The 12,122-nt window shown below is 39.0% G+C and overlaps 1 protein-coding gene across 4 annotated transcripts in view; it reads left to right on the top strand.

Moving 5' to 3' along the window:
• DLG2 (discs large MAGUK scaffold protein 2) overlaps nt 1-12,122 on the top strand; it is a 1,041,736-nt gene that overhangs the window by 680,632 nt on the left and 348,982 nt on the right. For all 4 annotated transcript variants that reach the window (XM_075140226.1, XM_075140229.1, XM_075140227.1 and 1 more), the window contains one exon: nt 1,222-1,346. In XM_075140226.1, coding sequence (XP_074996327.1) covers nt 1,222-1,346 — 125 coding nt within the window. The remainder of the gene's footprint in view (nt 1-1,221; nt 1,347-12,122) is intronic.

Here is a 12,122-nt window from a genome sequence, read left to right as displayed (position 1 = left end):
TAGAATACTGACAACCGAACTGAGAATTTGACATGCTACAGGCAGGCAACATGCAGGCTTTTGCACACAAAATGCATGGCATGCCTGACCTACTAATTCAAGTACAGTTCAAAAATACAGAAATGAGATTTGATCTAAATTTTTACAAAAAGTACAGAGGTGCCATTTTTATTAGTTATTCTTCTCACTAGGGCTGAACTGGATACCTGTCCACAAGCAGCAGTGAAGGAAACAAACTCCCAATTATCTGAGAAGTTAATGAAATAAGAGAAAAGTATTTTTAGTGCCCTGAACATATTTCATTTGCAGTAGTGTATATATTCTCCAACATCAATAGTGTTTTATCACTCTGATAAGCCTAAATACCCAATTATAAAAATACTTTGGTATGTGAGAAATTTAAAGGATCGAGTATTGCATTGAATTTTAAGACCCCACCTATGAATAGAATCCCTCGCAAAAAATATTAGTTTATACAGAAAAGCATAATAACTAATATACACTTCAAAGAAAAGGGTTAGAATTGTGGGTTTGAATTTTATGTGAAAAACAGTGACTTAATGTGCAAGTGTTTGTATGTGTGTACATGCCTATTTATCTTTCACGATATTCTCACAAGCAGTAAAAGCAATAAGTAGGATTATTGAGTAGACCCTTATAATGTGTCTTTCAAATATTTCATTCTAGCAAATCAGTAAGATGAAAGAAATAGTCTTGTTTTGTGGATTTGTTTTTCTTAAAGCATGTGAATCTGAGCAATGATCACTTTTCAACAGAAAATGGTGTACTAAAATACTTCAGAGCTAAATGTTATTCGCTGTTTCTGTTTATAAGTGACGGTGGTTTTTAAAGTCTTCTTTCAAAGCTCTGAAGTGTTTTTAGCCTCTAGTTCTCATTGACATGGATAAATTCATACTGGAGTTCACATGCTAATTTATGCATTATGTGACTGCTTTTGAAAACAATTAAATTTAGGTCAAATCCTGTTTCTGTAGAAGCATCCATTAACTCTGCCATTAACTCTGGGAAATCTTTGTGTTCGCAGCCTCTATTCTTTAACTGACAATTAATTTTTTCTGACTGAGTCACCCGCCTTCTAGTATGGTGTTACCAAATAAAGTGCTTTCTTTAAGAAGCAAGGATACTTTGCTCATGCACTGCGAATAAATTCTGTAGAAATCTAGCATCTGGTGATGCATTTTTTTTGTTTTGTTTTTTCAGGGGAATTCTGGCCTGGGGTTCAGTATTGCTGGCGGAACAGATAACCCACACATTGGGGATGATCCTGGGATATTCATTACTAAGATTATACCAGGAGGAGCTGCAGCAGAGGATGGAAGACTCAGGTAAAACCAAACTCATTATGTATGTTTGGAAACAAAATGCATCATTATTATAAATTATTCTCTAGGAGTCAAATGCGAACTGGGTCTTCCATGGGGTCGGGGAAGTAAATGACACGACTAGACTCTCCTTTCTGCTAAGGTAGGAGAGCTGATTTAAATAGTCTAAAACAGCTGAATAAGGTTAGTTAAGTCCTGTATAAAGGGGCATTTGCTGGTGCTACCTCCACCTTTATAGCAGTCATTTCATTTAGTACAAAAGGTAAAGGGACAGGAGGAGGAAACAGGCATATCCACATAAAAGTCTCCTCTGCTTGCTCTTTGTATGTTCATGGCTGAAGAACTACGCATTGGTGTTATACATTAAGGCTATCAAGACTTCCCAAACTACAGAGCCATTGCTAAATAGTCATAGCTATTTGTAGACACTCCCTGTTATTTGACTGCAGTAGTGAGGTGTGCTTACCTCAGTTTCCAAACTTTTTTTTTTTTTTCTGTGAAGATGTAATAGCTGTGCTCTATATTCTAAGTCACCTCCAGAGCAGTCTATTGCTGTAGCTCCTGAGATGGACACACAGGTCATTTGTTGTGGTTCTCAAATACATGGTAGCACATCTCTTAAACATGAGGAACCACAGAAGTGCCTCTGCTTCTCTTTCCTTATGGACTGAATGCAAAAAGGCTTCTGTCTGTCACAGAGACTGCCACCCATCTGTCAGTCATGAAGCCTGCTGATGCTCCAAAAAGGCAATTTAGCTGGAAAGACTTGGGATAAAATTCTGAAGCTTTCATGATCTCAGCACTGGAATTTAAGATCTGGGAGCCCTTGCCAAAACCAGATGGTCTAAAATTCATGAAATGTGACCAGATGGTAACAATAAATTTTTTGCCAAAGCCTTTTCCTTTAATTCAAAGTTAGAAGCAGGGGGAGTTGGCCAGTTTTTAGAGCAAGTTTTGAATATTTCTTATACTAGGTTAGTAATTTGATTTTGGAAACGATTCTTATTTTTACTGTGATGGTGATGAGGAGTTATGGTGGTTGGCAGTGCCTGAAGAATTTACGGACTAAATAAGATTGTAGGCAAAAGGAGTAGGAATAATCTCACATAACTTTATGACTAAAATGCAGCTATCTACCTCTAAGCTAGTCATCTTAGAGTCTCCTAATAGTCAGTGAAGAAAAACCTAAGCATTTCTAGGTTGTGATTCATCTCATCCTAAAGTCAATATCCAAAATAGAACAGAAGAATCACATCTTAAAAGGGCCTATGTTTTCACTGGTGACTCAAATGAAAAGGACTTTCTTCAGCTAGTTCAGCTGTAGTGATCTATATTGTAAATGTCTGCACTGGGCCAGATGAGCTTTATGCAAAACAGAGTATTTGAAATCATGCTATCAAATTTGACACGATGAACAGCATAAGGGGGTCTTAAACCTGCATCTGCCTTTCTACAAACAAGAAAGAATCCCTTGGGAAAAAAAAAAAATCTTTTTAGTAGAGTTTTTAATTACTTTTGAAACCTTTTCTAGTTTAAGCCATTAAGAAGACAGAAGCCATTGCAGTATTTTGTCGTGTTATCTTTATATGAAATCAAGTATTTCATAACTCATTGCTATACCAATTAAATACTGTAAATTTAACTCATGATTATTTAGAAATTACTGTGTTTTAAAGGTCTTAGAAAGACCTTCTAAACCCACAAAAGATAGCATACTAATGCAATTCATTAATCTGTATTAAGATTAGGCCTGGCAAACCTTGTGTTTTGTAATAAAAGTTTAGTAGTAGAAGTATAGTTATCTTATTACTAAGACTTAGATAATATTCTTAAAGTATAGTATTTGTTAGCACATTTTGAAGTAAAATGTTATAATTGTTAAGCATATATTTGGCATGGTTGTTTTTCCTATTCTCATTTGTAAACATAGTTTACACCAAACTCCTCTCTTGTTAATACTGAATATCTGAATGCAATCAGATCTGCAGAACTTTTTTACTTCAAAGAAAACTGCAAGCACCTTAAAATATGTCTCTGAAGCTGCCATCAAGGAAATGGGTTGACTGAATCCTATGGGTTTTACACTAAATAATAGGAAAATCTAATTTTTTTTAGCTGAATATCACATGGTACGAATTATTATGCAGAGTATCTGGAGTTCTGTATGCTCCTTAATGCACACAGGTTTTTTTCTGCCTCAGTTTCCAACAAGCTCTTCTAAAACTTTGTACATGAGAGTACATGAGAATTTGCACTGACCCATCTTTCCCACTCTTACAGTCAAACACAAGCTGCATATTTACATGCTGCTTTAATGTTATAGAACATTGCTTTTTCAGTATTTTATAACAAAATGGCAGAAATAATTCAACAAAGCTCATCATGATTTCCAAGAAAAAATTCTGTCTGGAATTCCATATAAACAGGTTTGTAGGTTTTGCTGGTGAGACTTTATTTTATTTCGCAATGTTTTTCCTAGGGGAAGATCCCTCCTTTCCTTGTTTTATCTGCTAAGTGGGTTTCACTTTGCTACAACGCTAGCAAAGCCAATCCTGTCATATTTTAGGAACACCTGAAAATGTATGTGTCCATGATTGTTACTGATATGCCAATGAATAGAAAAGCTATCCTGGGGCAGTCTCCACTGACTTACATGATAATTAATTTTACATAACAAAGAGTTTATCAGCTAAGGCCACTCTATAGGAACAAAAGCTCAACAACATGCAGTAACATCTGCCAAGAACAGCAATAACCTGAGAATGGGAGATTGGTGTTTATGGACAGAAAAACTATATATTTTCTGGTGTCCATTTTTGCCTCAGACTCTGCCTGCAGACACTGTATATTATATAGCAGTGTGGACTGTTTGAACTGGCTTCTAAATCTACTCTCTGTTTTTAAATCATAAAAGCCTGTAAAATCACTTTTATAGCATTTTACGTGAAGTACCTTTGATCTAACTTAGCTGAGTGAAGTTCTTCAAATAATGAGATTGTGAAAGCGACCTGCAAGAAATGGACTTAAATGCTACAGACCCTTGCAAATCTTTTACGTGTATATATGGGTTGACAAGTGGAGGAGTAGATCAACTGGAGCTTCACGTGTGTCCAACAAAAGCAAATGCAACCTCCTGCATCTGGAAATGAGTAACTATCTGTTGTAGCAGAGGCGGGGGGGAGGGGGTGGCAGGCTAGAAAACAACTTTGTAGGGAAGGACCTGCGAGTTCCAGTGGGCAATTTACAGTTATAAGTACATAAATATCAGGTATAAATACCTGATGGGAGGGAATGAAGACAAAGGAGTCAGACTCTTATCAGTAATGACCAGTGACAGGGCACGAAGCAATGGACACAAATTAGAACACATCATATGCCATCTGAACTTCAGGAAACACTTTTTTACTGTGAGGGTAACTGACTCTGGGCACAGGTTGCCCAGAGACATCGTGGAGTCTCCATCCTTGGAGATATTTAAAACCTGACCAGACATGTTCCTGGACAACCTGCTCTAGCTAACCTTGCTTCAGCAGAGAAGGTTTGATGAGGTGATCTCAAGAGGTGCTTTCCAACCTAAATGATACTGTGATTCTGTAATTTGCACCTGAGTCAACAGTGTGCCCTGGCAGTGATGAAGGCCAGCATGGAGGTCAGCAGAGATGCACAGAGGAAGAACTAGAGGCAACAGTCACATGTTGCAATAAGGGAAATTCCAATTGGGTCTGAGGAAAAAAAAAAATCTTTTTAATGGGGGTAGTAAGGCACTGTAATGGTGGTTCAGTGAGGTTATGGGATCTCTGTCTTCAGAGGGATTCAAAGTTAATCTGGACAAAGTCCTGAGTCATGTGATTGAACTTTCAAGTTGACCCTGCTTTGAGCAGAAGGTTGGACTAGATGACCTCCAGAGATCCCTTCCAAACTGAATTGCTCTCTGATTCTGTAGATTATTCGTATATATAAAACCTGTGTGTGAGACTGGAACAAAGGTGATTAAGTCCCTTTTTTCATTTAGTGGAGAACAGTACTTTTATTGACAGTAGATACAATGCATAGTGTGGGTTTGTATCACTTCATGGCCCATATCTTTACAGCAATACTTAAAAAATAGTAAAAGTTATCAGCCACTTTAGACTACATTCATTTTAATAAAACATTCCTGGTTTTGAAAGACTTCTTGAACTTTCAAATATTAAACACAGAATCATAGAATCATAGAATATCTCAAGTTGGAAGGGACCTATAAGGATCATCAAGTCCAACTTACTGCTCCTCACAGGACTACCTAAAACTAAAGCTCTGACTAAGAGCTCCATGAACTCTGACAGGCTTGGTGCTGTGACAACTTCCTCAGGGAGCCTGTTCCAGTGACCGACCACCCTCTCAGTGAAAAAACTTTTCCTAAATCCAGTCTGAACTTCCCCTGATGCAGCTTCATTCCATTTCCTCATGTCCTGTCGCTGGTCACCAGAGAGAGGAGATCGGCACCTCCGCCTCCGCTGCCCCCCTTGAGGAAGTAATAACTCCTATGTTTGCATACTACCCTCCCTGAAATGCACTGACTTCTAGAACTAGTATAAGAACCAATACACCGCACAATTCAGATTTTAGAAGACATTGTAGGTAAGTACACTGGCACAAACTCCTAATCTTGCAAAATACAAAAAGCTATGGAATCTTTTATGATGTCCATATAATATATAGAAAATAATTTCATACATAGTAAATAATATATAAGAAATAATTTCATGGAATACAAAAGAATTAATTTTGGATTTGATTACTTCAGCTAAATGTGACTATAATAAACTTGGGACTAACTGAAAATTAGTTTTTTCTGAATGCTGTATACCATGTTTCTTTGAAGCTTTGAGTTTCAAGTCAGTGACAGACAGAGAATATAAACCATCCAGAAGTACCAACCATTCCCACTGAGTTGAAGGAGAATCTCTCTCAACAGTTTGGTCTTTTAAGACTTTTGATGTATAAAAACTTCTGCTTCTATCTCACAAATGTCAGTTGTCCATGGGCAAACATCTACTTTTTAATAAAGAAGCTCTGAATTTGGACTTCTTTCACTCTCTGGAAGAAAGAGAATTCCAGTAATTTATGGCTCAGTGCCTTTTTTGTTTTATTTGAGTTTGTGTCAGAGAAAGAATACAGTGGTTGGCTCAATTGCCTAGATAAAGCAAAGAACTTCAATGTACTATCTCAGCAGTTCCTTCTACTGACACTTATTGATCATAAGTGAAATTCTGGCTTCTAAAAGGCAACACACATCTAAAAAACTCATCATACTGTGAAAACAAGGGTGATCAGCTTATGGAACTGGAAGCACAGGGTAGCGGTATAACTTCATTTAAAAAAAAAAAAATTAGTAAAAGAATAATGAAAAGTTTTCAATTATGATCAAGTTTAAAAGAGCAGAGACTCCCAAAATATGAATCATAAACCAAAACTGTTTTGAGTCAAAAATCATTTTTTCTGTTTATAGTTTCTCACAGTCTAATTCCGATCTTATGGTGGAGGTATTTTTCTAAAAACTGTGTCTACAGGAATGAGTGGGTCATATGAGTCCCTTATCTATTGCTTTCAGAAAATACGCTTTTCTTTTTTGTGAAGGCAAGTTTGAAAATGTGAATTTTAAAAGGTCTTGGGACCTAAAAACCAAATAGAAGTGTCTTGGATAGAATAAGGATTAAAATCTTATGTTTTATACCAATCTCATGGTCGTAGGAATCTTACTGAACCTGTGATTCAAAAATCAGTTACTGCATACGTGACTGAATATGAATAAATTTATTCGCAGGACTGTGAGACAGATTTGGATGGCCTTGAGCTTGAATTTCAAGGGTTAACGTTGTACCAAAGGTTGTCTTGGTATTTGAGCCTGAGCTGTACTCAAGAGGAAAGAGGGTTTATATGAGGGGTGAGTCAAAGGGAAGAAAGTGGTTCTGCCTGGAGGCACACTGCTCTGGTAAGCTGCCCGGACCTGTAGCTGTTTCATTCATTCTTTCTTCTAGGAAACTGGTTTCCAGTCTCTTTCCATTTGTGAACGTATAATTTTTTTTTCCTTATGAGTATGGATATTTGTAAGGAGAACTTAAACACGTTGAGAAAAGTAGATCAATTGCAAGTTACCTTTGGCAGACTAACCAGAAACAGCATAGGTACTCCCAGCTATCTGGATACCATAGGTTAAAAACTATGAAGGTTGTGCAGTGTTTATCTTTCCTTTGTAAATGTGTCTTTCCTGATATTACTCTAATTACTGATTGTCAGGAGGTTTAGGATTGTGAAACTGCAGCATTTTTAAGGCATGCTGTGTTGTTCTACCATCACCACAATAGTTAGCCCCATTGGATTTTTTTCCCCTAGCTCTCAAAGTGATTTGGTGTGGGGAAAGGAACATAATACACATGCTAGTGGGAGGAGACAAGAACCAAAATAACTTGCCCTCAGTCATCTAGTAAATCAGGGAGAAAGCTTGGAATAAAATAGTGATTCCTTCTCTCCTATTTCTGTGCCTTACAGGCTTCAGTTAAATGCCTACCAGCAAAGGTTTTAAACAAATTAGATTTGTGTTCCCTTCAGTTATCAACTAACCCACTGATGTGTCAAAGGATTATAAATTTAGTTAAGTATACGTAGCAAGAGAGGAACTCTGAAGATAAGACTTTCTCATGCATGTTTTGTTAATAAAAAATAAAACTAAGAAGAATGAATTTAAAGGTAAAGGTTGCATTCTGATCAGATATTTTAAAATATTTCTGTGTTTCACTAAAGAAGAACCAGAGGGGAAATATTACAATTTCATGCTATTCGTTCAAATCTTGAAAACTGGAATTAAGAAACACGCCGGTATAAGTACTGTATGCAGTTTACCTGTGAAACTCAAATGGAAGAAGAAATGGAGGAGAGGAAACAGAAGCGAGTTCCCATTGGAAGTGGCTAAATAAAGGATCCCCTTCAGTCTTTGCCCCATGGTCTGTGCTGACAGTGCTTTGCCTCTGATGAAAAGTCTGAAACCTACATCCCTCCAGCAGCAGCAGGCACACAGTTGTTGCCTGGTGGTATCCGTTTGTAGCTCTAGATTGCTTACTAAGAAGTACTGAATTGAGAGTGATAATAGGAAAAAAATAGGGGCTTTTTCAGATTAATGTGAAGAGCTCATGTTCTTTGCAAGTGTGTCATGTGTCTCTAATCCAGCTTGGACAACTGGCTTTATTTCACATCATTATATATCAAAACAGAAGTGTCTCTGCTTTGTGATTCACTGCCTAAGTCCCTGTTTGTTAACTTTTGATCTTGTATTAAGCCTATCAGTACCAGGTCTATGCGCGTTGCAATGGCATAAAGCTTGTTCAGGATGTTATTACAATTACAGCACTGCCACAAAACACTGATTCATATCTGCACTGTTTACAGGCCTCTGACAATGCTATTAGTTCAGTACATAATTTAGTAGTAAGTTAATAAGAGACATTCACCCCATTAGGCAAAACATGCTTGCTTTGCAGACAGTCATAAATTAGATCATGAATTATTGACTGCTTACTCTGTCCTGGTTTGTGTTAGGAAGTTTGATCTTATTAACTCTGTTTGTCTGTGTATCTGTGCGTATCATTTTTGAGCTATTGTGGAATAAAAAAACCCCACAGAATTACCACAGGGGATCTACATGAAAAAAGACAGGTCACAAAATCAAAATCTGATTTTCATACATTATTTTTAAAGTTGAAGATGGCTTACTATGACACAAATTTGAAATTATCAACTTATTTTCATCAATGGAATATGTTACCATGTAATTATCTTTTCTGTTGTTTTCACCACTTTACTTTTCTTTAGCTGAATCCTTCTTTTTCTCTTTTTTCCTATGTGAAATTTACATTCCTTATTTGGTATTGCAAAGCCCCAGCATGTCTCTGAATTTGATTGTATTTCTGCTTTTCCTACTTAGAAAATAATTTGGTAGGCTGTAAAAATTTTCTTATGCAGTGCAAGAAAGTAAAGGGAAATCATGTTTTAGCTGCTGAATTCTCAGGTAAATGGAATAGAATTTAATGTGAAGACAAAGGTACTCCTCTGGCTTGTGGTATTTGAAACTGGTGAATTTTAGGGGCCTCTTTATAGACAGTAGTGATGGACATTTTTGTAGAAGTTTTCTTTTGTAACACAAAGGATCAGTTTCTTCCCCCTGTAAGTTTCTGAGCTGTTTTCCACTAATTGAAACCACTGCTTGGGAATAACACTTAAGCAAAGTAGCGTCTTATTAGGACTTTAGATACACTGCAGTTATATAAAGCCCATTGCACTAGGTATTTCATGCAATGGTACTGAACTGGTTAACAGGGCTCTCTCTCCAGAGTTCCTTTAGTACCCATCCTGCCTGAAATTACAATCGCCCCAGAGTGCTGCAGCAGCAGAACAGCACCATGCAGCCAAATCCAAATGATTATTTCATCAACATGTTTGCACTGCTACTGCAGTTATGAATTTAAATAGCTCAGTGATAATTTATCTGGAGTAAGAAGCCTTCTGTGGTTACATACCTTAGAAATCATCAGCTCTCTATGGAATCTAGCGTTAGTAAAGGAAAAAATATTTCACATCTATTCCAATACGCAACTGGAACCCTCTGGGGTACTGCTGAATTCTTCATTTCTTTCAATTCCCACCGAACCTGAAAATAAGATTTTGAAAGAAAAAGAAACTGACTTTAACTGTCATAAAAAAATTAAGTTTCTTATACCCAGCAAAGATCTGATTCTAAAACTTTTAAGAAAAAGATTGGTCAACTTTTTGCTTCTGACAGCCAAAACCACTAATGCGTGGTGAGACAGCCTGTTCATACGCTGTCAAAACTCTTGGCTGTGATTTGAATAAACACTTTGGACTTTCAGACTTTAGCCAAACCGCATTTCCTGACAGTACCTCATCATTGTTGTCACATTCCTTACTCCACTTTTGCTGCAGATGTTAGAGCAAGGGTTTTAAATTTATTTCCCCACGGCATGTGAGTTTTACTATCAACCTTGCGAGATGTGTGAGTACTTGGTTTGGATGGGTTGCTTACATCATGCCATTCTGCATGTTACTCTGAATCATACCATTACAAAAAGCAAGCTTTTTTTTTTTTCCTTCTATTTACCTGTTTGCATTCTACTCAAAGTTGCAGCTAACTCTGTGTTAAGTGTGTAGCCTAATGGTACTGATGCTCTGAAGCTGCTGAAGCTTCTCACTGAACTTGAACTACATGTTTTCTCCTCCTTCGTTTTTTTAACGCTACACCTTTGTTTGGAATAGCTATTCTCAATCAAACCAGAGCGGAAGGGAGGGTTTTCTACTTGTTAGTGCAAGCGCCTGGGAGGCAGGACTGCTTAGTTTTGTTCTCAACTTGCTATGCCTGATCTGTGGCAACACTTTTCTTCTTTTGTGCTAAAGTTTCACCTTTTGTAAAATGGGTATAGTGATCATTATCTTTGCCTCACGGGGGTTGTTGTGAAGCTTAAACGAGTTCGTATTTGCAAAGTACTTTGAGAGCCCCAGATGAAAAGTGCTTGTAAAAAATACTGAATCTGGAATTGCCTTCTGGGTTATCTGTTGTAACTGGTTTTCCTGCACAAGCCTGAATATGCTTCAGACAGCGCTAGTGTCAGTTGGGAGGATTTTAACCACGGGCGAGAAACAACCGAGTAGTTCGGTGTACTTAGCAGGCGAAGCGTATCTCAGCCCCAAGGAAGCGCCTCGTCCTTCCCCGGACTGGACTCGCTGAGGCCGGGCCGAGGCAGCTGCCCTTCCTCCGGGCTCTGGGCCTCGAAGCCCCGCGTGGCGCTGGAGCCAGCTAAACCGGAGGGCTCGGAGGGTAAGTCAGGGCTGCGAAGCCGCCCCTGCCCTCTACCACACCTACGGAGCCTGGCCTGGGGCGTCTTCCACTACCTGCAGAGCAGCCCTGCAGCTGGGAGGAGCTTGGCAGCTTCCTGGTGCCTTCATTCACCTCAGACTTTACAGGGTTTTGTTTTTCTTTCCCCTTTCTTTATCCCAACACCTTCCTCTCACAACACCCCACAGCTACCTACACCTCGTTTTTCTCATTCTTTGCCTGTCTGCTGTCCCACTTTGGCCTCTGGCTTTGAAGGGCAGACATGAATACTGGCTCTGTGAGCAGGAGTTTTCCTTCTGGCCACCATTAGAGGCTGCTGCCTCCGCCGGCTGCCAGAGCCGCCCAGACCAAGCCGAGCTGCCGACCGAGGCTGGATGCGCTGGGAGTTTCAGTGCTCGGTTGCTAGCGGGAGTAGTTTCAGAAGGAAAGCATCGTACATGGCAGTGGCAGGAGACGAGACGCAGAGAGACTGAGGATAACTGGGGAGTTAGAGAACGGACGGAGGAATGGAAAAATGTGGTAAGAGCAAAGGATACCAAAGCTGAGGATCGAGCTGGATGAGAAATGCAGAGGGAGAAGACATGCAGGGTGGGAGAAGCAACTTAATTTTGGGAGGGGGGAACAGAAAAAGGAAGCAGTCGTTCCTATAGATCTTGCAAAAGACTTTAATAAAGAAAATTTGACACAAGTTTGAGAGCCCATTTCAGGGAAGCCTTCCCCAGCGCCTGCCAGCCCCGGCGTCCGGCCCACCCTGCTGCCCACCCTCTGCATTCCCCCTCCCCTTCCTGCCCTCCCCTGCCTGCACTTAACTGTCTGCTTCCTCCGCCGTCCCCTCGCTGTCACGATCTCGCAATCAAACACAAACGTGTGAACAGAAACATGGGCTCGTCGGGCCC

The sequence above is a fragment of the Calonectris borealis genome, chromosome 1 (assembly GCF_964195595.1).
Source record: "Calonectris borealis chromosome 1, bCalBor7.hap1.2, whole genome shotgun sequence".
In the NCBI taxonomy this organism is placed as follows: Eukaryota; Metazoa; Chordata; class Aves; order Procellariiformes; family Procellariidae; genus Calonectris; species Calonectris borealis.
Note: the sequence above shows the minus strand (reverse complement) of the source record. Positions and strands in the feature narration are given on the sequence as shown.